A 25,811-nucleotide genomic window follows, 5' to 3' on the forward strand; every position below is an offset into this window, starting at 1 on the left:
CAAGAACGACTGCTCAGAAAAACATGATCATCGCGTCCAGAGGCAAAACATGGAGAGCTCAGTAGGACAGTGACACCAGAATGGCCATTCCCTGACTTACTAAAAATAGTAAGTCCTTGTTTCATCAATGTTGGACCTCATTCTTCATTCCACCTAGCCTACGGGTCTCAAGAATAGGCTAATGGACCATTGGAAGGTCATCAATGAGAAGGGGACATTACATAGATCTTGATTGAGACCCCTGAATTGTGTTCGATACAAGATCAATCTTTCCTACTAGGGTTAGGAACATTATCTAAATCATCATTGTAGTTTACATAATGTGCATGTGGATTCCCTTTAGGATTAACCCAATGACTTATCCACGCTATGAAGCCCACAGGAGATCATACAAGGTGCCTTGAGCCTAACCATCAAGTCCAAGGGCACGGAAGTACATCCATCATTCGACCTCCTAACTTAACTTGAATGGAAGCCGACTACTTGCTTGCCTTATATGCCCATATCTCCCCTCCATAATGAGACATCAGATTGGATGAAGCTTTAAAGGAATCAATGTATTTATTCTATTATGCAGTGATTACACAGTTTTATATATATATATAACAGTAATCATGTATTATCCAAATGATATGCTTATTTCATATTTCATATCCATAGAAAACAGTAATTGTTCAACCTAATCAGAATGTCACATGTTATCATTCATGCCAAAATACTTAGATCAATATATAGACTGTTGTCCTAATTCGATAATGCTGGGACTGTGATTCTTGGTTTTTATCCAATGCTAATCTTGTCCTCCATGATGGCTTACTCTTTTTATACCTTCATATCTCATTGAGGAGACATATCTCTTTGGATAGAGATATCCATTCAAACAGGTCATGTTGTTGAAATATTGTCATTGATGGTCAAGGAAGAAATCATTCTGTGTCTAAGGTTGATACAATTGTTTTATCATATGAATCAGTTAATGATTGTCAAGAGTATGAATAGTATCATGAAGAATAGACTCATCGCCAAACTTGTGTGGTGAAGGCGGAACTAATGTACAACAGATCGTGGAGATATCATGTAATGAACCCAGTTACAGTTTATGAAACAGTCCAAAACAAAGATCAAAAACAGTATGTGAAACAGTGATGATGAAGACAGAATAATGTGCAGTAGAGAATGCCAAAGATATTGACTCTTAGTTTGAATCATGAATAAGAGATTATGAATCAGTCTCAAAAAATCCAGAAGGTTTGATGTCAAAGATGATTTAAGACAGTTGATCAGACAACAATTCGCACAAAGGAGATATATCTGTATGTTAAATAAAAATAAGACAATGATTGTGATAAAATGATTGTATGCAGTAGTAATTGTATTGAAATAGAACACACTGATTTCCTGAATAACTTATTTGAGTGCTCAAGCCAAAGTATTATAGGTACATAATGCTGTGATCTCCTAATACACATCAGCAAGAAAACGATCTGGATGATGACAAACAAGGAGTGAGTGATTTGCAAGGTGGCAGTTTTAATTAATAAACAAATGATTACTTTGCTATAAACAATAAATCATGAAAGGCAGCGAACTTTTCCAAAGGAGACGTGTTTTTGTTAAGACAAAGTAGCGAATACATGAGAAAAGTCAAAACATGTGATTAGTTAAGAAGAAAATAATTCACTAAATGGTACGATTTGTTTATTAGTAATGCTTTAGAGAGGTGTGATTTAAAGAAGGGATGCAATTAAATAAAAAGCTATGTCTTGTATTCAAAATGTGACCCTTGATATAAAGGCATATATATAGAGATTGGGAATGATTGAGTAGTGTTGAGTTGAGAGGTTTTAATTCTGAAATTATAATTCAGACAGAAAGGAAATTTCAGATGTATGTGGTGTGTATTAAGATGTTTTATGTGTAAACTTCCTTGTCATGTTAGGACTTTTATGGGTTTAACCCCCTGTGTTCATGTCTAAGAGGTGACGATCTCTCAGATAATGAACACTTGTATGTAGACATTATAAGGTGACGATCTTATGATGTTCAAACCAGTTATCATGTTGGATCTCTGGTATGCCATGGATGTGCCATGATTGTGTTGTGGTAAAACATTTGGATAAAATGCTAGTGCACATACCACAACTTGGATAAGTTGAGAATTTAACTATTCCCATGTGCTTATTCTTAAAGTATTACGTGCTTAGGCAATACTGATATCACGTGCTTGGGTGATATCTTGTCATCACAAGTTAATGTGATGAACGTTTGTATCACGCGTTTAGGTGATACTTCATGTCACGTGCTTAGGTGATGTGATTTCTTGTATCAGATGATTGATGATACTTCATGTCACATGTCTAGGTGATATGATTCCCTAGAGAGTAAGATTACGTAAGGAATACTGACCATCATGAGAAATGTGATGCTAGATATGTTGTCTTTCATTTATCTTCCCTAGCTATGAGGGAGTGTTGATACATGATAGCCTCGGTAAGATAAATGATTGAATGAGAGATAAATGAAGTCTCTCATTCAATCATCTATCTCATCGATAGACTATGATAAGACTTCAGTCATTATTCCTTCGTCTAATAAATATAATTACTCTTCGATATGTTATTTTCGTTTTATGTTATATCAATAATAGTATGCATGATATACGATCTAGTTATGATCGTATCCCTCGATTCATATATATAACCTTGCTAATAATCGGGTTCTTAACTAATGCACGGAATACTGATTGTTATTGGGTTTATTGTTAACTGCATACATACCGATTGTTATCAGGTTTATTGATAACTGCATACATACCGATTGGTATTGGTTTCACTTGTTAATTATATGCATACCAATTGATATCGGTTAAACTTGTTAGTTATATGCACACTGATTGGTATCGGTTAAACGCGATTATGATTGAAGAGGTGCGATCAAGTAATATCTTGATCGGTCATGTCTAATAGACATGACCGGTCAAGGTATTGCTTGATCCTCCTTATTGGCATATATATATATATATATATATATATATCAATCGGTGATTGTGAGAAGGACATCGAAATTAATAAATGCTCTTTCTCCATCTGCAACATACCAGATAATAATCAGATTTATTATATTAAGAAATAACATATACATGAAAAAAAAAAAATTAACCTTGAATATAACTTGCATCTTGAATTGAAAATTGAATTACATTTACAAAACTGTGTTCTTTTCTATGTGTATGGTTATTTGAAGTAGAAATATAGTTTCAAATCAATGTAAAAGTTAAAATTAATTGATAAATTGATTCTACCCCCCCCACCCTCAGTGTATTTGTGTGCTCTTCACGTGTCCTCATTGATGTCTTATTATTCAAATCAGATCTGCACTTTTGATTATTCACTACAATGCTTGTTCTCTATTCCCCGAGTTGATCTCCCTTGGATGTATTCCTCAAATATTATCTCCCCTTTATATCTTCCCATGTGAGGGAGAGTCACACCTCTTCATCATATTCCCTTTGCAAGGGTTACAACCTTTCATAATGTTCACTCTTTGAAAGAGTTACTACCCTTCATTATTTCTGCCCATTGCTTTCTACTTTATTAATCCCTCCTTGTTTCACGTGCTCCCTTTTTTCTTGTGCCTCCCCCATCCTCCTTTCAAATGATGTTCTCTTCTCCCTTTTATATCTCATGTTTGAGGGAGTCACAACTTTTCATTTCATGCCTTTTGACCATTCATTAAACTAAATTATGTTTTAATTTAATTCTTTTATATTTTAATTTTATTCTTATTTTTATTCTTTTGTATTTTAATTTAATTATTTATTATTTATATTTAAATCCCATTCAAAGAGGGGACATTACAACATGTGTTGGGATCCCATTTACAGGGAAAGATAAGTTCTATTTTATTTTTTTAATTTTAATCCTATAGCTTTTTCTTTAATTCTGTTGAACAGTACTCAGAATAGAAGTTGGAAACCCAAGACCCTTCTATGTGACCACATCCTTTATTGATTCATGTGAGTTTAGTTTTATGCCTTAGTTGTAATTCTTACAATTATTGTGTTCAGGTACATATTTTTTGCTGATAAGGTTGAAGTTCAAGATATTACCAGCAAGACTTGCTTCTTTTCTATCATGGGTCCAAGGAGTGATCAAGTGAGATGTTTACTTTTTTTGTGTGATATAATCTTCTAGTCTAGCTAGGAGCTATATTTTTACTTGTTTTAAAGTGTATTTCAGATTATTTTATTGCTTGTTTCACATGAGAAACTTTAGGTCACTATTTGAGCCTAATATCACTTATTCGTTTTCTTATATAGCTGATGGAATACTTGAATATTGAGGATATTGTCGGGAAACCTTATGGCACCCATTTACATTATAATGTAAGTTTTTATAATATTTTAATATAATCCTTTTTAAATTTTTATTCATGTGGGAATGAAATGTGATTTTTTTGCATTTATACAATGATGAATTAACCATGTAGCCAAAATTATGCTCTCATACCTAGTGTTATAGGACTCACCAAGACTTGCTTAGATTTGACAAGTCTTAAGTTGGATAAGGTGAAAGATGTCCGAGAGACTTCGGACATAGGTACTCACCTCAAAATTGGTATGATAGGATTTAGCAGACTCATGGGATGACATTTTGTTTGCTTGCTTTGTTCAAGCAAAGGTAGACTTTAAGTCTTTATCACCAATCAATTGGGGAATCAAAGCAACATATCTAAAGATTGGATGAACAAAGTCATAATAAATATAACAAGAAGATTTCTAGAAAGAAATGCAGTAGAGCAAGTAGTGACAATATTGAGAGGGAAAAGGTCAAGACTTCTATATTAGAGTGTTCTTGAGAGGAGAGTAGGCCCTAGTGCCTAATTGAGTTGTTGGTGAGGAAAATATAGGTAGTGGTGAAAGAATTGAAGATGTTAAGAACTTGAAACCTTCAAGTGAGGTAGATGAGATTCCAAAGCCTAACAAATTGAAATTGGTCGCAAAGAAGCTGAATTCACCTACACATGTTAAGATAGTTGCTACTTCAGTTTCTCATACATTTTTTATCTATTCTTCCATCATTTGCTTTTGTGTTTATCTATTCGTTTAGATTTGTAGCTCCATGTCATCCTTCTTATTCTTCTTCTCTCCCATTGGTTTAGTTTGGGAAGAGGTAGCAACCATGAATGAGCAATTTTTAAACTTGTTGAGAGTGTACTAAATGGATACAAACATCCTTGGTCAGAAAGAGGCAAGTTGTTGTGCAACCTTTCAATTTGTGTTGTATTTGCCTTAATTTAAGAAGAGAAAACAAAGAGTTTGAAGAAATAAACAGGGCTCAAAAAAGACAATTGTGGGCATGCCATTGGAGAAACAACCTTTTGAATAGCAAACAAGATCATTCAAGAGATAATGCCTTTCAATTTTCAGATTATGTAGACCAATTTGGTACCTATGAAATAGGCAAGGCAATTTAGATTTGTTGCAGTTTGTGACAGATTGTTCCAAGCAGATTTTGAAAATGAATAGAGAAGCTAGGGTAATCTTGCAGGCTAACAATAGAGTTAGGGCCCTATTACACATTTTGGTTGATCCTTCAGCTGATTCAGGCACAACATCACCTCAAAGGATTGAGGAAGGTGAATTGAAAAGACAATTAGATAGGTTAGTCTCATATGGTAGAAATACTTATAGTGGATTGCAAGGCATTGTCATAGCAATTTGAAGCTTGTCGAGGAGTTTATTTTTCTTGAGATTAGAGATATCTGGCATCAATTAATACATGAAGTGTGCATTGACAACTAATATTTCTTCTTGTGGTAATGTTACAACTTATATGGAACCACTTGAATTTTTGGGCATAGATGAATTAGATTTGGGGTTGTTTTTGGCCCTAAGGATTATCATGCTTTGGATTGTATGGTAAATCTATAGCTGGTTTAAGAGATTCATACACTTACCTTGAAAATTATCAAGGAAAGTATTGGGAAATTACAAGTTGTTGTGCACAAGATCATCACTTTTCAAAGTTGGATTTGAAATAGTTGGTACAAATGTGCTTGGGAGGTTCTTCATTTAGTGTTGATATAGTTTGGATGAGTTGATGAAGGTTAAATTGAAAGTGGTAATACTTGAAAATAAGGTGCCAAAAATTTAGCAATTGGTTGTCAATAATAGAAGTTTTTGTTTATCAACAATTGAAAAAGGAGAAAATGACTTCAAGTCTCTTGTAGCTCAAGAATTTTGATACAATTTGTGATGTCCCCATTTTTTAGTTATTTTGATTTGCAAACTTTTGTCCAGCTCTTGTTTCAATTGAAAAAACTTGGTGTTTGATGAGGGCAAGTCTAAGATTCTTAGAGTACACAAGTTATGTTCTATAGGGATGTTTGTTGTTGGGAGTGAGCTCAGTGGACTCTAGGACTCATATGCCACTTTTTGAAGTGAATTCCAACTTCTAGTGTGTTCTCCAAGATTCTTGGAGAGAATGTCTATTGACCCTTATTATTATTATTCTTCATTAGTATCATTCCAATATAGTCAGATTTTGATTTTAATGCTATTCAGTGGTTTTTGCAACTTGAGTGAATTATTAAGCTTAAATTTAATTTTTCACTAAGGTTGCTTAATTTTATAAAATAATTTAAAAAGCAATTTGGAGTAATAGCTCATTGGAAAGAGAATTACAAGTTTCAAATCTTGGAAACTTGAAAAATGTACCTATTACCTAATTTCGATTTTGGCTCAATTAGGTAGAGCTGTACCATCATCTACATTGAAAAAATTGAAATTGCATATTTGATTATGCTTAAGTTCTCATAAAAGTAAGAGATGCTATCAACTAAAGTAATAGATTCAATGCGAGTGTTTACAAGAAAGAAGAGTTTACAACTTTGCATGGAGATTTGCTTTCTTCATTCATGATTATCAAAAGTATAGTGTCCCACACAAGCCGTGGGAGTAACTCATTCAATTTCATTATGAAAAGAAACTATACATTTATGGAAGAAAGCATATAAAAGAGTAGGGATCCGTCATTGCCTGAATGACAAACCCCCGAGGCTGAGTTGTTGCTTCTCTTCTTGCTCCTTCTGCTCTGCTGCTCTAGAGGTGTCTGCAAGGGATAAAAAGTGGTGTTAGAGCTTAGGATACCTAATCAGTTCATATGGAACATCAGAAAATGCATAGTTATTCTCATAAAGCATCAAATCAATTATGCAATCATCATGTGTATCAGAGAGAAAAAGCAGAGAAATCATCATCAATGTCATTTACAATCTGAACTTCATTGTTTTATCTAACATGTTTGTTCACTGTGTCGGTATAGGTATGATATTCATTATATTTCATACTTATATGTTAGTTGTCATAGCAGTGGAGTAAAATGAGGCTCCCACAAGGGTTGAGCCCAGCATGCTGCCATCTTGTGTTTCTAACAGAGCTAAGTGTCTTTCCTGTGTCATGGAATCTCAATCAGAGGAAACTCATTCTTCATAATAGTGAGATAATGAGACCACTGTTATAAATAACAAGCTTCTGCTCTATGGAACCACATTGACATAAGAAAGTCAAGTAGTAGAAACTCGGTGATAGTGACAAAACAGGGTTTTCCCTCAATCAAAAAGGATCAAAGAGCAGTAGTATAGGGTATTGCTACAGTCACAAAGGACAGTGACAGTAAAGAAATATAACAGTGAATGTTGTGATAACCCCGCGTTAGCACCTGATGTTAAGTTATGTAATAATATTAAAGGTTATGGATCAAGTAAATAAGGATTATTGTAAATACATGACAAATATATTTATTATATTAAATAGAGGAAATGCATTTAATATAAGTATTATATTAAATAGAGGAAATACATTTATATAATAAAGGAAAGAATTATTTAAAATGTCATATATTTAATATACACATATAATAAAAGAAGTGTTATATTATTATTTTAAATATATAACAAATGGAAGAAATACTACATTTAATATATATTAAAAGGGAAAACCTTAGTATTTTAAATTAAACAAAGGAAGGCAAAATAAAGCCCTCTCGATTCCCCCGCACCAAGAGGTGCGATGGTAATTGCAGCCTGGTGCGGAAGGGGATCGTGGAGGGTCACAGCCCTTCACGAGGCTCTAAAAGGAAGGAGCCACCGCAAGGAAGAGGAGAAGGGGAGCACGGGAGAGCAGTGGCAGCAGACTTTCATGGACCAGCAGGTAAGAGGTAAGGTATGATATATTGTAAATAATTAATATATATTAGTGTGGATTAATATATGTTAATATTAATTAAGGTATATTTCATTGAGCATTAATCAAGTATGATAATTAATATATGTTAATATTAATTAATGTATATTTCGTTGAGCATTAATTAAGTATGATAATTAATATATGTTAATATTAATTAATGTATGTTTCATTGCGCATTAATTAAGTATGATAATTAATATGTTAATATTAATTAATGTATATTTCATTGAGCATTGGTAAACATATATTAAGGCTAAAACATGTGTGCATTAAGGAATACAATTAATTAATATACTAATCTGCACATAGGGAATGATTAAGGAATATAGATGTTATCAAGGAAGGTGTAATGCATATGTCAACAATGATAGGGTACATTTAACATGTATATATGTTAAAGAATGCATTAGGAATACAAGTTAACATAAGATGTAGATTAGGAAATAAAATAGTACTAAATCATCAAAGTGCATTATAAATACAAATGTAAACACATGTTGGAGGCTATAAGGAGGAAACTCCCTTAGTCTAAGGAAGGGATTATGAAATCCCTAGGGCAGTATATATACTGATTATTGATATGCATATGTAGGGCTTGGTTGATTAAGTTCAACCAAGAGGAGTTGGATCTGGCCGGTCCACTCCGAGGACTTGGGTGATGGGATGCATCACCCAAGGCAAGGAATGACACATGGTCTTCCTTGGAGGGCTTGGGCGTAAGAGGTTACACCCAAGACAGGAATCGAAATAACCTTCGATTTCTTGGAGGGCTTGGATGTAAGAAATTACATTCAGGACAGGAGTCGAATTCACCTTTGACTTCCTGGAGGGCTTGGAACCAAGATGGGTTCCAAGAAGGCAAACTCCACGGCTGCCTAAGGACATACTTTGTATGGCATTCGTATCCTTTTTATTAGATTAAAATTATGATTATGTTAATTAAGTATTTTAAATTTCGGTTGCAATTTAGGTTACATATATATTTGTATGTCTATTGTATTCTAACAATCTGTTTTTGGAGGATAGTGATCCCTAACTAGTAGGGACATTATAGTGGTATCACAGCATAATCCTGCCAACCTGTGGGAAGGGCTCTTAGTTTATGATCATGTATTAGAGAAAGAAAGGAGCAAAGGCAATGGCCAATCAATTGGCCGAACAACTTCAGACTTTCATGGAACAGACTAATGAGAAATTCGAAAGAATGAACCAATTAATCCTCGAAAGTACAAACAGCAACAATAGAGATATGCAAAACCATAGGAGAGAGGTACACTCTAATCATGCTGATAACAAACGATCTCCTCAAAGTTCTAGACAAACAATTCCCGAATTTCTACCTAGAGAGGAACATGTAAGGGAAGAAGAGGAACCAACCACACTTGGGGTGGAAGAAATCGCCCAAATTTATGCTAGATTAGAGCCAGAAGTTCAAAGGGTGGTGTCCTTCAGGGACTTCTATGAATCCAAAACTAGTGAAGGTAGAAGGAGAAAACCTATGGGTAATGACCTTAAAGCTAAAGTCAACAAAATGTCCCTACCATGCTTTGATGGGACAGGGAAGGATGGCGCCCAAACTTGGGTACAAAAACTAGACACCTATCTTTCATACAACCCCATGATTGAAGGAGATGCTATTAAATTTGCCATACTACATTTAACCGGAACCACCCATAATTGGTGGCATAACGATCTCATTACTCTAGGACACAAAAATGTCACCACCTACAATTAGTTCACCCAAAAGCTCATTAGCCGATTCGACCAGAAGGACTCCAAATGGTACTTCCAAGAGTTAACACACCTTAAACAATTAGGAACCATTGAAGACTATATAGACCAATTCCAAAACTTGTCAGTAATGGTTCCCGACCTATCCCAGAAGAGGCTCACCTACATGTTCTTAGAAGGCCTAAAAGACTCTATTAAGAATTTTGTGAAACACCTAGAACCATAGAACTTAGGAGAAGCCATCAAGAAAACTAGAATGGTTGAATTTAGTGCCCCCAAGAATACCTCAACCAAAACACCATATAGGAATGAAGGACACCAGAATGACCGTAGAGAAAAACCCTGTCACTTGTGCAAAAAACCTTGGAGTTACAATCACCAATGTAAGGAGAGAGACAACTTGGTGGAGAAGGGGTTATGTTTCAAATGCAAGGCCCCATGGGGGAGAGGCCATGAATGTAAAAGAGGACAGTTAAATAACACAGAAGAAATACAGGGTGAGGAAAGACCATACAAAAGAGCCAGATTTGAAATCAATGAACCAAGTACCTTGGCAGTCATCACTCAAGGAAGTGAAAATCGGTGCTTCAAGCTCAAAGGAACTATCAAAGGACAGAAAGTAATTGCGTTAGTGGACACAGGAGCATCACATGACTTCATTAGCAAACACTTGGCAGCAAAGAGAAGGCTAAAAACTCAAGAATTTGAAGGGTTTGAAGTGATTATGGGCAACGGAGTCATAGACAAATGCACTAAAGTTATCCCTCAATTGGAAGTCACACTAGGGGGACATACAATTATGAGGAACTTCTTCATGGTGAATCTAGAAAATGACATCATTTTGGGAATGCCATGGATAAATTCATTAGGACGATTCACCATGGATAGTCCAAATCGAGAGATATGCTTCCAACATGAAGGGAGGGAGATAACATTAAAAGGAATTCCCGATGGTTCTCCAAAAATAGTATCTTGCAACAAAATGGAGAAAATTCTTCGACATGATCAAGGAGAGTGGATAGCTCAATGTATGATCTTGGATAAATCTCAATCCGAAGGTCAAAACATTCAGAGTGATATATAACCCATCCTTAGAAGACACAAAAAGGTCTTCGAAGACATCCCTCCAGGCTTACCACCAAAAAGGGGATTTGAGCATTCCATTGAATTAGAAGGAGCAAAACCAGTAATTACAACTCCTTACTGCCACCCACACAAATTCAAAGAAGAGATCGAAAAAACCATAAAAGAATTATTAGAAATGGGACACATCCAACCAAGCAGCAGCCCTTTTGCTTCTTCAGTGGTATTGGTCAAGAAAAAAGACGGGACGATGAGGATGTGCATAGATTACCGAGCCCTGAATAAAAAGACTATAAAGAACAGATACCCTATCCCAAGAATTGATGAACTAATGGATGAACTTCACGAGGCAAAATATTTCTCTAAAATCGATCTAAGGTCAGGGTACCATCAGATCAGAATGAGGAAGGAAGACATCCCCAAGACCACATTAGGATGTCACTATGGACATTTCGAATTTTTGGTTCTACCATTTGGCCTCACTAACGCACCGGCCACCTTTCAGTCATGCATGAATCATACATTCAGGCAACAGTTGAGGAAATTTCTTCTAATCTTCTTCAATGATATACTTATTTACAGCAAGACATGGGAAGAACATCTCCTGCACATCGAAGAGGTATTAAATATTCTTGAAACTGAATCCTTATGTGCTAAAGCCTCCAAGTGTGAATTTGGGATGAAAGAAATCATATACCTAGGACACAAAATTAGTGAAGTAGGAGTAAGTGTGGATGAGGAAAAAATCAAAGCCATCAAGGAATGGCCCATCCCTAGAACCTTAACACAATTAAGAGGGTTTGTGGGACTATGCAGCTACTATAGACGTTTTGTAAAAGGTTTCTCCAAAATAGCAGCACCCCTCACCGACCTAACAAAGAAAGGAACCTTCACATGGAATGACCAAGCCCAACAAGCCTTCGAACAACTTAAAATAACCATGAGCTCATGTCTCGTATTGGCCATTGCCGACTTCTCTATACCTTTTGAACTACAATGTGATGCATCCGGGGAGGGAATTGGGGCAGTCCTCATGCAAAAGAAACACCCCCTAGCTTTTGAGAGCCGTAAACTCACTGAAGCATAGAGACACTACTCTATCTATGACAAAGAGATGCTAGCCATAATGCATGCCTTAGCCAAATTTCGCCAATACCTTGTCTGTGGGAAGTTCGGTGTGAAAACCGATCATAACAGTCTACGCTTCTTCTTGAGCCAAAGAGACCTCAATGATAGGCAACAAAAATGGGTGAGCAAAATACAAGCCTATGACTTCGATATAGAATAAGTGAAAGGGGTGAATAACAAGGCAGCAGATGCATTATCCCGCAGAGCCCACCTCAATGCCCTTACCAGCATCTCAAGGGACTGGAAGGAAGAAATCCTTACTGAATACAACCAAGATCCACAAACAAAGGGAATCTTAGAGGGAAACCTTCCCAATGAAGACTTTCAAGTTAAAGGAGACCTCATATTGTATAAGGGAAGGGTATACTTGACCCCTCAAACCAAGTTCAAAAACAAGCTCCCAAAAGAATTCCATGATAACCCCTTGGCGGGACACCAAGGATATTATAAAACTTATAAACACATCAGGGAAAAATATGCATGGAAAGACCAGAAGAGAGACATCCAAAAATATGTACAAGAGTGCCTAACATGTCAATGCAACAAAACAAAACTCACTCACCCGGCCGGATTACTTCAACCATTACCTATCCCTAAACAGAAGTGGGAAAGCATCTCGATGGACTTCATATCAGGATACAAGGTAAAGATAGCATCTTTGTGGTAGTAGATAGACTCACAAAATATGCCCATTTCTTTGCGGTCTCCACCCACCAAATAGCCAATTTATTCTTCAAGGAAATTTTCAGACTCCATGGACTCCCCCTGAATATTGTCAGTGATAGAGATAGCAAGTTTATTAGTCAATTCTGGCAAGAACTCTTCAGAATGGCAGAAACGGTTTTGACCCCTAGCACTAGTTACCACTCTCAAACTGATGGGCAAACTGAAATAGTTAACAAATGGATAGAGGGCTACCTAAGGAATTATGTTACAGGGCAACAAACCGCCTGGATCAAGTGGTTACACCTAGGAGAACATTGCTACAACACGACACACCACATGTCAATCGGAATTGAGCCCTTTCCAAGCCTTGTATGGCTATGAGGCCACAAGTTTTGGAGAAATAATAAACCAAGAAAGCAAAGTACCAAAAGCACAAGATTTCGTTCAACAAAGTAGGGATATCATGAAAACCTTGAAAGAGAATTTACAGCAAGCCCAAAATCAACAAAAAATCTATGTAGACAAGAAGCGTTCAGAAAGGACTTTTGAGGCCGGAGACTTAGTGTTTTTAAGGCTACAACCATATAAGCAATCCTCCCTCAAGAAGAATGGGGCTGAAAAATTGAAACCACGGTTCTACGGACCCTATAAGGTAATTCGAAGGGTTGGAGAAGTAGCTTATGAAATATGAAAGATCCCCGATGGATCTCTTTTACCAATCTGCTGTAATTTTTATTTATTTAAATTGATTTTTCCTGCTTATTAATATTTTCTTTCAGAAATAGACAGAAGTTGCAGAAGGGTTGAATTCCTTTTGTATTTTGATGATTTTTTCAACAAGTAAATAATGAAGTACAAGTACATGAACAAAGTACTGAAAATGAAGTTCATATATAGCCAAAACAAATTCGATTCAAGGCAGATTTCTGAATATAAAATCAAATATTTGACCAGCTGAAGATTTCCAATAATTTCAGGAAGATTACAATCAGGAATAATTCCAACCTGGATGCTGAAAGAGTAACATAACTAGGAATGAAGTTGTGGCAAGATTCCAGCCCTCCAAGTGCTGCACGTGGGAAGGAAAGTGGCTGCCAGGTACAGCCGTACGGCTGCCAAGTACACCCAACTGGTTAGAAACCCCAAACCCCACGCTGAACTCTGTCAGAATTGCTGAACCTCCAGAAAGAATGCCGTACAATCTCCAAGATGCTAATAGCTGCAAACAAATCCAAACCACTGTATTGGGGGCTACGTCCCAAACAGGCAAGGCATTGGGGTTGGCGTCCCAGATGCTGAAAAGCTCTTCCAGAGCCAAATCTCAAATCCAAGATGTAAAATGTGTAAAAGATAATCATAGAATGAAGCTCCTATCCCCTTATAACCCCTCTCAATTGCAAATCGAACCCTAATTGTCTCCAAGTGGCGTGGTCTAGTGGAAATGTTATAATTTCTTATTTTAAAGTGGTCATGTTACTAGAAAATGACCTTTTTCCCCATAGACAGAAATCCGCTCACTGAATTGCCCTGAGACCAAAGAGAAAGATTTAAAGAATTTCAAGATCTTTCCAACGAGCTATCACACAATAGGATGCGCATCCAGATGAGACCAAAAATCCCCTTATTACTCCAAAATGGCTAACAACTTAGCCTTATTTAATTATTAAACGCTAACTTAGGAAATATTAAAAATATAACCCAAATAGCCACAAAATGCCCAACTGACATTACAAACCCTAAAATCATCTTGTCACCTGTCTGTGACTGAAGTCGGAAATCAAGGATTCACTGGTAGTCTCATCCCTAAAATCTAGGGATGTTCCTAAAATTTAGGAAACAAGCCCAATCTCTTTGAAACTGAAACCATCTAAAAGGTCATGAATAACCTCACGACTGGCAACTGTCACGACCTCCTAAAATTTAGGGATACCCCCTAAAATCTAGGAACTGCTCCAAACTGGCTCCAAACTGCCTGTAAAGCCAAAATCCAATCACTATATGCACTGAATGAGTCCCAATCAACCTCTGCTAGCCTACGAGACTCCAATTATAGGCCAACTCCTCCGTCTCCGATGTCCACTCTAGAAAGGGGACATGACAAGCCTCCCCTCTCGGAGTTGCTTGCCCACAAGCAACTGAAACACCAATCCTCCACCATCCCAAATAAGATGTAAACAAATCATTGCATGTAACTGCTGCTCATCTCTGATATAAACAACATGCAATGCCCCGGTTTGGAATGGCTCCTCAAAATGCTGAAGCACCTGTGCTGTCAAATCAACACTGTCTGGGTCCCAGAGCGAAGCATAGCTCCCGCTGAATACCTCAAGTGAGCAATGGAAAACTATATCATCTCCATAGATCAAATATCCATAAATGCCAAGACCACTAGTGTGTCTGTGATCACCAACATGCATAACATCCGTCATAATATCCAATGAATGCCAATCCATGGAAGACCCTCTGTGATCTGACCCCATCTGACACAAGTGACACACAACTGCCACATACTGCTGCTGATGTGCCGGAAGATCTAATGCCAACTCACTAGACAATATATAATACTGACTAAAATCATCACTGTCCAAGCTGGCATCTAAAAATATGTAATCACCAACTAGCAATGAAACAATCACCCTGTCTAGAGAATCAGGTGAAATTGCCACATCAACTGGCTCAAAGTACTCACTAGGAGTAACATCACATAACTCATCCACGCCAGCTATCTGATGACAATCAACCTGTGGATCAACTGTCGTCCCACTCTGCTCGAAAAACTGAGATGGATAGTGGGTAAACTCCAGCTCCATCCTCGTGATATTCCGAACATACCGTCCAAGTGTCAACAACCATTGTACACCCACGACTACATCTATACATCTGAAGTGAAGCAACCCATGTAGGATCCACGAAAGGAAGGTACTACACATGTCTATACCATGATCCCACACAAACCACCTGTAGGACATAAACTGCTCCTGCTGCTCTCCTCTGATATAAGTGCCATATAATCTTAATATCTGGAGCAACATACTATAATCCCTATAAGACGCTGTATCAAATGAATCAACACCTGGATCCCAAATAAAACTAAATCCACATCCATCTGTCATGAAGAGACAATGATAGTAAGAGGCATCGTCGATACCGTGTCTCTCTATAGCCACTGTGAAACCATAAATACCACCAATCTTCAATGTTGAAATGGACCCATCAATAAGACAATTTCCAACAAGCAAAGTGTGATGGAAACCTCTCCAAAACCTTTGATCAGCGGCTGCAACTTGCCCAATTTCTCCACAAGTTAGTATGTCTTCATTGGAGGATGCCAAATAAATATATTGTTTAGCCATGCACCAAATATAGTCTCTTACACGCTGATCTTCATAGCCCACTATCACATCTAAGAAAACTGAGTCACCAATTAATAAGTACATCGCTGCCCTATCATATGAAAGAGGTGACAAGTCCACAAATGAATAGTAGATGTTTTTGTTCTGCAACATGGATAAACCTTCAGTGGCTGGTCCACTATGAATGCCACCTAACAACTCATAAACTTCACACCTAGTCTTCCCAACTTGAATGTTCTCAATGCAAGGTTTCAAATTTGACTCATTAGATGAAGGAAAATTGCTGATCAAACTCAGAAAATCAAACTGATTTCTATTTCCATTCAATATATCTTCGCTGTCCTTTTCTTCCCTTGGAAGAAATAAAGATCTAATGGATGATTCTCTTTGTATCCTTGCATCATCTAACCGATTGTGACGCTCTTTGACTCTTTGGAGGTGGTGTCTTGCTTGGGCAGCAAGCGTTTTTGCTTGGGCAGCTCTATGTAACCAATCTTCGTTCAACTTTTGGCAATGTTTTATATCAGCTGCCCCAAAGTACACAAAATCAGACTTATGGTGAGTTGTATTATTTGCATCAGCATAACCCATGCTTGTACCATAAGCACCCGCAAATGTAGAATGCAAATCTCTATTCTCTTCATGACCAAAGGCTGTCATATCTTGAGGGAGATAAGTTATGTCACTGCTGTTATGGACTTCAGAATTATGATCATACTGTGGTGACAAATCTTTGGATTCACTACACACCATTAAATTTCGACTTTCCTCATGGTCTTCCCAATTGAGAAGAGGAAGTAGTGTGACAAATGAATCCAAACTTACGCTGTCCATTTCAACCTCATGTTCTTCATCAATTGCTGATTCAAAATCAGTCTTTGGGCAATCTGAAAACTCATCAAACCTCTCATGAATGTCTTGTGTATTGCTTGAAGTTACAAACTCTTCCTTCACATCTTCCACCAAAAATGATGGGACAGCGTTGTAACCAACCAAAGAGGCACCAATTGGATCTACATGTCTCTCAAAATCTTCAAATAGTTTCCTACCAATCTCACTGGTAAACATCATATCTGCTCCTCTTCCTTTGCTTCCCTTGCTCTCAATTGACTCTTGTTTTGTTCTTGGTTGATGACGTGGACTTGAAAACATCAAGTCATCTTCAACTGGTACACCCATGAATTGTGTGAAGGAAAGGTGGTCACGTATCTTTTTAGGAAGAGAGCAATACTTATCATAGTTGTTCATAACTATATCATTGAATGTCTTGGCAAGAGACCTTCTCCTTGTACTTGTTGAAGGAGTTGTACCCTTAGACTGTCTGGAACTCCTTGAAGGTGTTTGTTCAAATTCTTTTCCTACTTGTTTATTTCTAAACAACCCTGTCATGATGTCCAATTTGATTTTCAACCAAACTAAACTCAAATCTGAATTAGAACTCTTGATCTTCACCCAACAGGCTGGCAAGATCAAAGCTCTGATACCACTGAAAGATCCCTGATGGATCTCTTTTACCAATCTGCTGTAATTTTTATTTATTTAAATTGATTTTTCCTGCTTATTAATATTTTCTTTCAGAAATAGACAGAAGTTGCAGAAGGGTTGAATTCCTTTTGTATTTTGATGATTTTTTCAACAAGTAAATAATGAAGTACAAGTACATGAACAAAGTACTGAAAATGAAGTTCATATATAGCCAAAACAAATTCGATTCAAGGCAGATTTCTGAATATAAAATCAAATATTTGACCAGCTGAAGATTTCCAATAATTTCAGGAAGATTACAATCAGGAATAATTCCAACCTGGATGCTGAAAGAGTAACATAACTAGGAATGAAGTTGTGGCAAGATTCCAGCCCTCCAAGTGCTGCACGTGGGAAGGAAAGTGGCTGCCAGGTACAGCCGTACGGCTGCCAGGTACACCCAACTGGTTAGAAACGCCAAACCCCACGCTGAACTCTGTCAGAATTGCTGAACCTCCAGAAAGAATGCCGTACAATCTCCAAGATGCTAATAGCTGCAAACAAATCCAAACCACTGTATTGGGGGCTACGTCCCAAACAGGCAAGGCATTGGGGTTGGCGTCCCAGATGCTGAAAAGCTCTTCCAGAGCCAAATCTCAAATCCAAGATGTAAAATGTGTAAAAGATAATCATAGAATGAAGCTCCTATCCCCTTATAACCCCTCTCAATTGCAAATCGAACCCTAATTGTCTCCAAGTGGCGTGGTCTAGTGGAAATGTTATAATTTCTTATTTTAAAGTGGTCATGTTACTAGAAAATGACCTTTTTCCCCATAGACAGAAATCCGCTCACTGAATTGCCCTGAGACCAAAGAGAAAGATTTAAAGAATTTCAAGATCTTTCCAACGAGCTATCACACAATAGGATGCGCATCCAGATGAGACCAAAAATCCCCTTATTACTCCAAAATGGCTAACAACTTAGCCTTATTTAATTATTAAACGCTAACTTAGGAAATATTAAAAATATAACCCAAATAGCCACAAAATGCCCAACTGACATTACAAACCCTAAAATCATCTTGTCACCTGTCTGTGACTGAAGTCGGAAATCAAGGATTCACTGGTAGTCTCATCCCTAAAATCTAGGGATGTTCCTAAAATTTAGGAAACAAGCCCAATCTCTTTGAAACTGAAACCATCTAAAAGGTCATGAATAACCTCACGACTGGCAACTGTCACGACCTCCTAAAATTTAGGGATACCCCCTAAAATCTAGGAACTGCTCCAAACTGGCTCCAAACTGCCTGTAAAGCCAAAATCCAATCACTATATGCACTGAATGAGTCCCAATCAACCTCTGCTAGCCTACGAGACTCCAATTATAGGCCAACTCCTCCGTCTCCGATGTCCACTCTAGAAAGGGGACATGACAAAATAGAACTTCCCAAAGACAGTAAAATACATAATGTGTTCCACGTCTCCTGACTCAAAAAGGTTCTCGGGCAACACTTGGCCCCTTGTAGTGAACTACCACCCCTAGATGACGAAGGGAACTCACCTTGTATCCCGAGATCATTCTAGACACATGGCAGAAAGAGCTCAGGAACATAACCGTTACCAAACACCTGATTAAATGGAAGAATCTCCCAAACGAGGATGCTACTTGGGAAAAGGAGGAAGACCTAAAGATGCTTGAGGACAAGCAAAACTGAGACGGAGGGACTGTGATAACCCTGCGTTAGCACCTGATGTTAAGTTATGTAATAATATTAAAGGATATGGATCAAGTAAATAAGGATTATTGTAAATACATGACAAATATATTTATTATATTAAATAGAGGAAATACATTTATATAATAAAGGAAAGAATTATTTAAAATGTCATATATTTAATATACACATATAATAAAAGAAGTGTTATATTATTATTTTAAATATATAACAAATGGAAGAAATACTACATTTAATATATATTAAAAGGGAAAACCTTAGTATTTTAAATTAAACAAAGGAAGGCAAAATAAAGCCCTCCCGATTCCCCCGCACCAAGAGGTGCGACGGTAATCGCAGCCTGGTGCGGAAGGGGATCGTGGAGGGTCACAGCCCTTCACAAGGCTCTAAAAGGAAGCAGCCACCGCAAGGAAGAGGGGAAGGGGAGCACAGGAGAGCAGTGAGGAGCAGACTTTCGTGGACCAGCAGGTAAGAGGTAAGGTATGATATATTGTAAATAATTAATATATATTAGTGTGGATTAATAAATGTTAATATTAATTAAGGTATATTTCATTGAGCATTAATCAAGTATGATAATTAATATATGTTAATATTAATTAATGTATATTTCGTTGAGCATTAATTAAGTATGATAATTAATATATGTTAATATTAATTAATGTATGTTTCATTGCGCATTAATTAAGTATGATAATTAATATGTTAATATTAATTAATGTATATTTCATTGAGCATTGGTAAACATATATTAAGGCTAAAACATGTGTGCATTAAGGAATACAATTAATTAATATACTAATCTGCACATAGGGAATGATTAAGGAATATAGATGTTATCAAGGAAGGTGTAATGCATATGTCAACAATGATAGGGTACATTTAATATGTATATATGTTAAAGAATGCATTAGGAATACAAGTTAACATAAGATGTAGATTAGGAAATAAAATAGTACTAAATCATCAAAGTGCATTATAAATACAAATGTAAACACATGTTGGAGGCTATAAGGAGGAAACTCCCTTAGTCTAAGGAAGGGATTATGAAATCCCTAGGGCAGTATATATACTTATTATTGATATGCATATGTGGGGCTTGGTTGATTAAGTTCAACCAAGAGGAGTTGGATCTGGCCGATCCACTCCGAGGACTTGGGTGATGGGATGCATCACCCAAGGCAAGGAATGACACATGGTCTTCCTTGGAGGGCTTGGGTGTAAGAGGTTACGCCCAAGACAGGAATCGAAATAACCTTCGATTTCCTGGAGGGCTTGGATGTAAGAAATTACATTCAGGATAGGAGTCGAATTCACCTTTGACTTCCTGGAGGGCTTGGAACCAAGATGGGTTCCAAGAAGGCAAGCTTCACGGCTGCCTAAGGACATACTTTGTATGGCATTCGTATCCTTTTTATTAGATTAAAATTATGATTATGTTAATTAAGTATTTTAAATTTCGGTTGCAATTTAGATTACATATATATTTATATGTCTATTGTATTCTTACAATCTGTTTTTGTAGGATAGTGATCCCTAAGTAGTAGGGACATTACAAATGCACTCTTTAGGTCAAAGGCGTAGCACCTAGACAAGAAGCAGCTAGTCACAGAGATGAATAAATGCAGAGTTCTAGGTCATTGAAAAGTATAGTCACAATACTACTGTCAAGTCATCAAGAAGAATAGACAATTGTTAGACTTGTAAAAGTCTGAGTATTAAGAATAATGGGTTTATGAGCAGCCAAGCTTCTAAAGAGAAGAGTACCAAAACAGTGAATGGTGAATATGTGACAGAGAGATCACAATGAGCATCAAAGAAGGCAGATCAAAGCTTCAAAGAATAATTATCAGTGGAAAGATGTATACATAGATCCAAAGGGTACCCTAGTCACAACAAAGATACAATGGTGTTATAACCAATAAATGTTGATTCAAGTAGCATCGATCAGATAAAACCGTATACCTATCTATTTACATCAAATGAAGAAAGACGGTAATGCAGATATATATTTCATATGAATGATTTATATATCGAACCTCTTCATTATCGAATTGCAATTAAATACATGTCCAAAACATTACCGATATATAATCGGGTTATATTAGAATTGACCCGAATTAGTTATCGGGCTTGTTTGCTTTGATACCGATTCATTATCAGGTGTGTTTATATCGATCTGTTATCATTTACAATGGCACCGATTAGTTATCATAGACACCGAATGGATCGGTTGACATTTGGAAGAGTCACGACCAAGTGACATCTTGGTCGGACATGTCTAAAAGACATGTCCGATCAAGGTGCCACGAACAAAAGAAAGATCTTCAATTTTATTACTATTCTTGTTACAATATTGAAGACAACAATATTATTGTCATAGTCATAATACCAAAATCTTAAATACACCATATTGCATATAACTTGTTCATTAAATTGGAAATTGCACTAACATTTACATGGTATCAAAGCCAGGCTGTCGAACCTGATGCTATTCAATTTTGTGGAAAATTTAAGAACTAGTTTATATCAAGCATCCTATTTCTCTAATGGCCAATGCTATGAGATTCGAAGATAGACTTGGTGTGGGTGATGATTTCTCCGCATGGAAGTTCAGAATCAAGATGATTCTAAGGGAGAGAAAAGTCGAAACTTGTATCAAGACTGAATCTACGGAACCAAAGACCGAACCTAACAAAGCATCATGGATAGAAGGAAATGAAAAAGCAATCAAGATTATTGTATATGGGGTGAGAAATAACATAATGCCCATTATAAAGAAACATGAAACGGCTTTTGAAATGTTCAAAGCACTTGTGAACACATTTGAGATATCAAATGCAAGTCGAACTCTAGCCTTGAAGCGAGAAATCAATCATATAACCATGAACAAAGGAGAGACAGTAAACGCCTACTTCATGAGGATCTCAACTCTAAGAGATGAACTAGCAACCCTAGGATATGAGATCCAGAGCAATGAGTGTTAGATATGAGATCCAGAGCAAAGAGTTAACCCTCATTGCTCTACATGGGTTACCTAGTGCATAGGAAACATTTGTCCAGGGCATCAGTGCAAGGGACAAATATCTCGAGTTTGAAAGACTAAGAGGTGACTGTCTCCAAGAGGAATCTAGACTGAATAAGAAAGGAATGAAACATAAGAATATAGATGAAGACCTACAAGTCCTAAACACTAACTCCACCAAGCAAAACAAGAAAAGGCAGTTTAGGAAGAGAAAAGGTCGTCAAGGCAAGAACACTTCAAAGAAGGACTTATCTCACATCCAATGTTACAGATGTGATCAGTTCAGACACTATGTTGCAAAGTGCCCAGAAAGAACCAAGCAATATGCTACATTTGCCAAAGCAGGAAAGACTAAAGGGGAAGATGACTCTGGAAAATATGTACTCTACTCAGCACTCACAAGCCAAGCTTCTAACAAGATCAATTCATGGGTGATTGACAGTGGTTCATCCAAGTACATCACAGGGTTTAGAGAAGTACTTGACTCCATGACAGAGGAGAGTGATGAGGAAGTAACCATCAGAGATGACTCCACACATCCAGTTAGAGGAATGGGAACCTGCACCATCAAATTGAAGACAGGCATATCCTTGCGGCTCGAAGGAGTACTATATGTCCCCGGCATCAAAAGGAATCTAGTCTCTATATCGGCACTGGAAGATAACGGATACAGAGTAACATTCATGGACAACAGAGTATTGGCTTGGCCAAAGAACTCTTCCATCAAGAAGGCAAAGACCATTGGACAAAGACAGGGCTATTTGTATGAGATGTGCACAGAACCCAACCTAGCCCTAATCCATGAAGCCACAAATGCAAATGAAGTTTGGCATAGAAGATTAGGCCATCTGAATTTTAGGGCTTTATCTTCAATGGGAAACCTTGTCACAGGTCTACCCAAGTTAAAGCAAGATCATTCAGGGGCATGCAAAGGATGTGCCCTAGGTAAAAATACCAAGGGTACATTCCAAAATAGTACTAGGAAAGTTCCAGAGTTAGTTCATTCTGATGTATGCGGACCTATGTCCGTACCCTCTCTAGGGGGATTCTTGTATTATGTAATATTTGTTGATGACTACTCTAGGAAGACTTGAATCTACTTTCTGAAATGTAAAGAATCATAAGAGATCCTCTCTAGGTTTAAAGAATTTAAATCACTAATTGAAAACTACTCAGGAAACAAAGTTAAACCCTAAGAACTAACAATGGGGGAGAATACACATTAGATTCATTTAAAGAATTTTGTAGAGATAATGGGATTAAGAGGGAGCTTACTATACCTTATAACCCCCAACAAAATGGGGTAGCTGAAAGGAAAAATAGGACTATAGTCGAAGCTGCCAAGGCCATGATTCTAGATCAAAACCTTAACACAAATCTCTGGACAAAAGCATCCAGTACCACTGTATATATACAGAACTAATGCCCACACTCCCATCTTGAAGATAAATTTCCTGAGGAAGTATTCACTAAAATTAAGCCAGATATCAGCCACCTTAGGATATTTGGGTGTCCTGTCTATATCCATGTACCTAAAGAAAAAAAACTAAAACTAGAGCCTTCTGGAAAAAGAGGAATGCTTGTAGGATATAGTGAAACCTCCAAAGCCTACAGATTCTATGTACCCGGTCAAAGAAATATTGAACTAAGTAGGGATGTAATCTTTGAGGAGGACTTAGCCTTCAAAAGAGCTCAGAGCTCCATAGAACCTGAAATCTATGTCCCTACTTCTAACTTAGATTAAGATCCTGCTCCTGAGTTTCAGAGGGAGAATCTATATGAAACTGAAAATGAAAATGAACACTCACCTAGAAATCTCAAGAAAAGACCACTATGGGTCACCAAAACAGTAGAAGAAGCTCAAAGGTTTGCTGCTCCTTCAGGAACCTTCAGAAAAAGCAAAAAGCCTAATAAATTTACTAGCTATGTTGCTCTTATGAATGATCTATCTAAAAATGAACTTGACAATGTAATTGATGCCCTTAAACATCAAGTATGGAAGGATGCTATGTCTGAAGAGTATCAATCCATAATGAAAAATGGTGTATGGGAGATTGTTCCTAGGCCAACTAAGAAATCTGTTGTTTCTTCTAAATGGCTTTTTAAGATCAAAAATGCAGCAGATGATAGTATTGAAAAACATAAGGCAAGATTTGTAGCCAGAGGGTTCTCTCAAAAGGAAGGAATAGACTATGAAGAAACATTTGCTCCCGTAGCCAGATATACCTCAGTAAGGACTGTGCTAGCCATTGCAGCAGCAAAGGGATGGAAGGTACATCAAATGGATGTAAAGACAACTTTTCTTAATAGAGAGATCTCTGAAGAAGTATACCTAGAGCAACCTAAAGGGTTTGAGATTCATCATGCAGAGTCTCATGTGTGTAGACTCAAGAAAGCTCTATATGGACTTAAACAGGCTCCCAGGGCCTGGTATGAAAGAATTGACACATATCTATCAAAACTAGGCTTCTCTAAAAATGATGCAAATCCTAATCTCTACTACAAGCAGAACAAAGGTGATATGCTAATATTGATTTTATATGTTGATGACTTATTAATCATAGGAGAAGATCACCTTATAGATCAATGCAAGAAAGATCTATCCAAAGAATTTGATATGAAGGACTTGGGATTCCTTCATTATTTCCTAGGGTTGGAAGTATGGCAGAATTATGATAACATTGTTCTAAACCATGGCAAGTATACCTTGGACATCCTGAAGAGATTTGGAATGCTAAACTACAAACCCATGACTGCTCCAATGGAAACCAATCTTCATAAACTTAAAGAAGCAGCGGCAGAATCACCTTCTACTGACCCCACTCTATACAGGCTGATGATTGGGTCTCTTATGTACCTAGTAAATACAAGGCCAGATATCTGCTATGCAGTGAATGCTTTGAGTCAGTTTATGTGTGAGCCAAAGGAGATACACCTGGTTGCAGTAAAACACATTATGAGATATTTACAAGGCACCTTAAATCTTGGTCTCAAGTATGAGAAAGTTGATCTTAATCTACATGGATTCACAAATTCAGATTGGGCTGGAAGTGTGACTGACAGGAAAAGAACCTCTGGGTGCTGCTTCAGTTTGGGATCAGCCATGATATCCTGGATCAGCAGAAAGCAGTCTTCTGTAGCGCAAAGTTCTACCGAGGCCGAATACATTGCGGCCTCCATGGCTGCCTGAGAAGCAGTGTGGCTTAGAAAGTTACTTGTGGGATTGTTTGGTGATCCTATGAAACCTACTATTATCCATTGCGACAATCAAAGCTGCATAAAACTTTCAATGAATCCAGTGTTCCATGATAGATCCAAGCATATTGAGATTCCATACCATTACATGCGAGATATGGTAGACAAAAATGTGATCCAAT

At 37.1% G+C, this 25,811-nt stretch overlaps 1 protein-coding gene across 3 annotated transcripts in view; it reads left to right on the forward strand.

The window, feature by feature from the left end:
* Positions 1-25,811, forward strand: part of LOC131077063 (putative transferase At1g60990, chloroplastic) — a 408,775-nt gene that overhangs the window by 238,361 nt on the left and 144,603 nt on the right. For all 3 annotated transcript variants that reach the window (XM_058014480.2, XM_058014475.2, XM_058014470.2), the window contains exons 7-8: positions 4,067-4,154; positions 4,319-4,384. In XM_058014480.2, coding sequence (XP_057870463.1) covers positions 4,067-4,154; positions 4,319-4,384 — 154 coding nt within the window. The remainder of the gene's footprint in view (positions 1-4,066; positions 4,155-4,318; positions 4,385-25,811) is intronic.

Source organism: Cryptomeria japonica, chromosome 10 (assembly GCF_030272615.1).
Source record: "Cryptomeria japonica chromosome 10, Sugi_1.0, whole genome shotgun sequence".
Classification (NCBI taxonomy): Eukaryota; Viridiplantae; Streptophyta; class Pinopsida; order Cupressales; family Cupressaceae; genus Cryptomeria; species Cryptomeria japonica.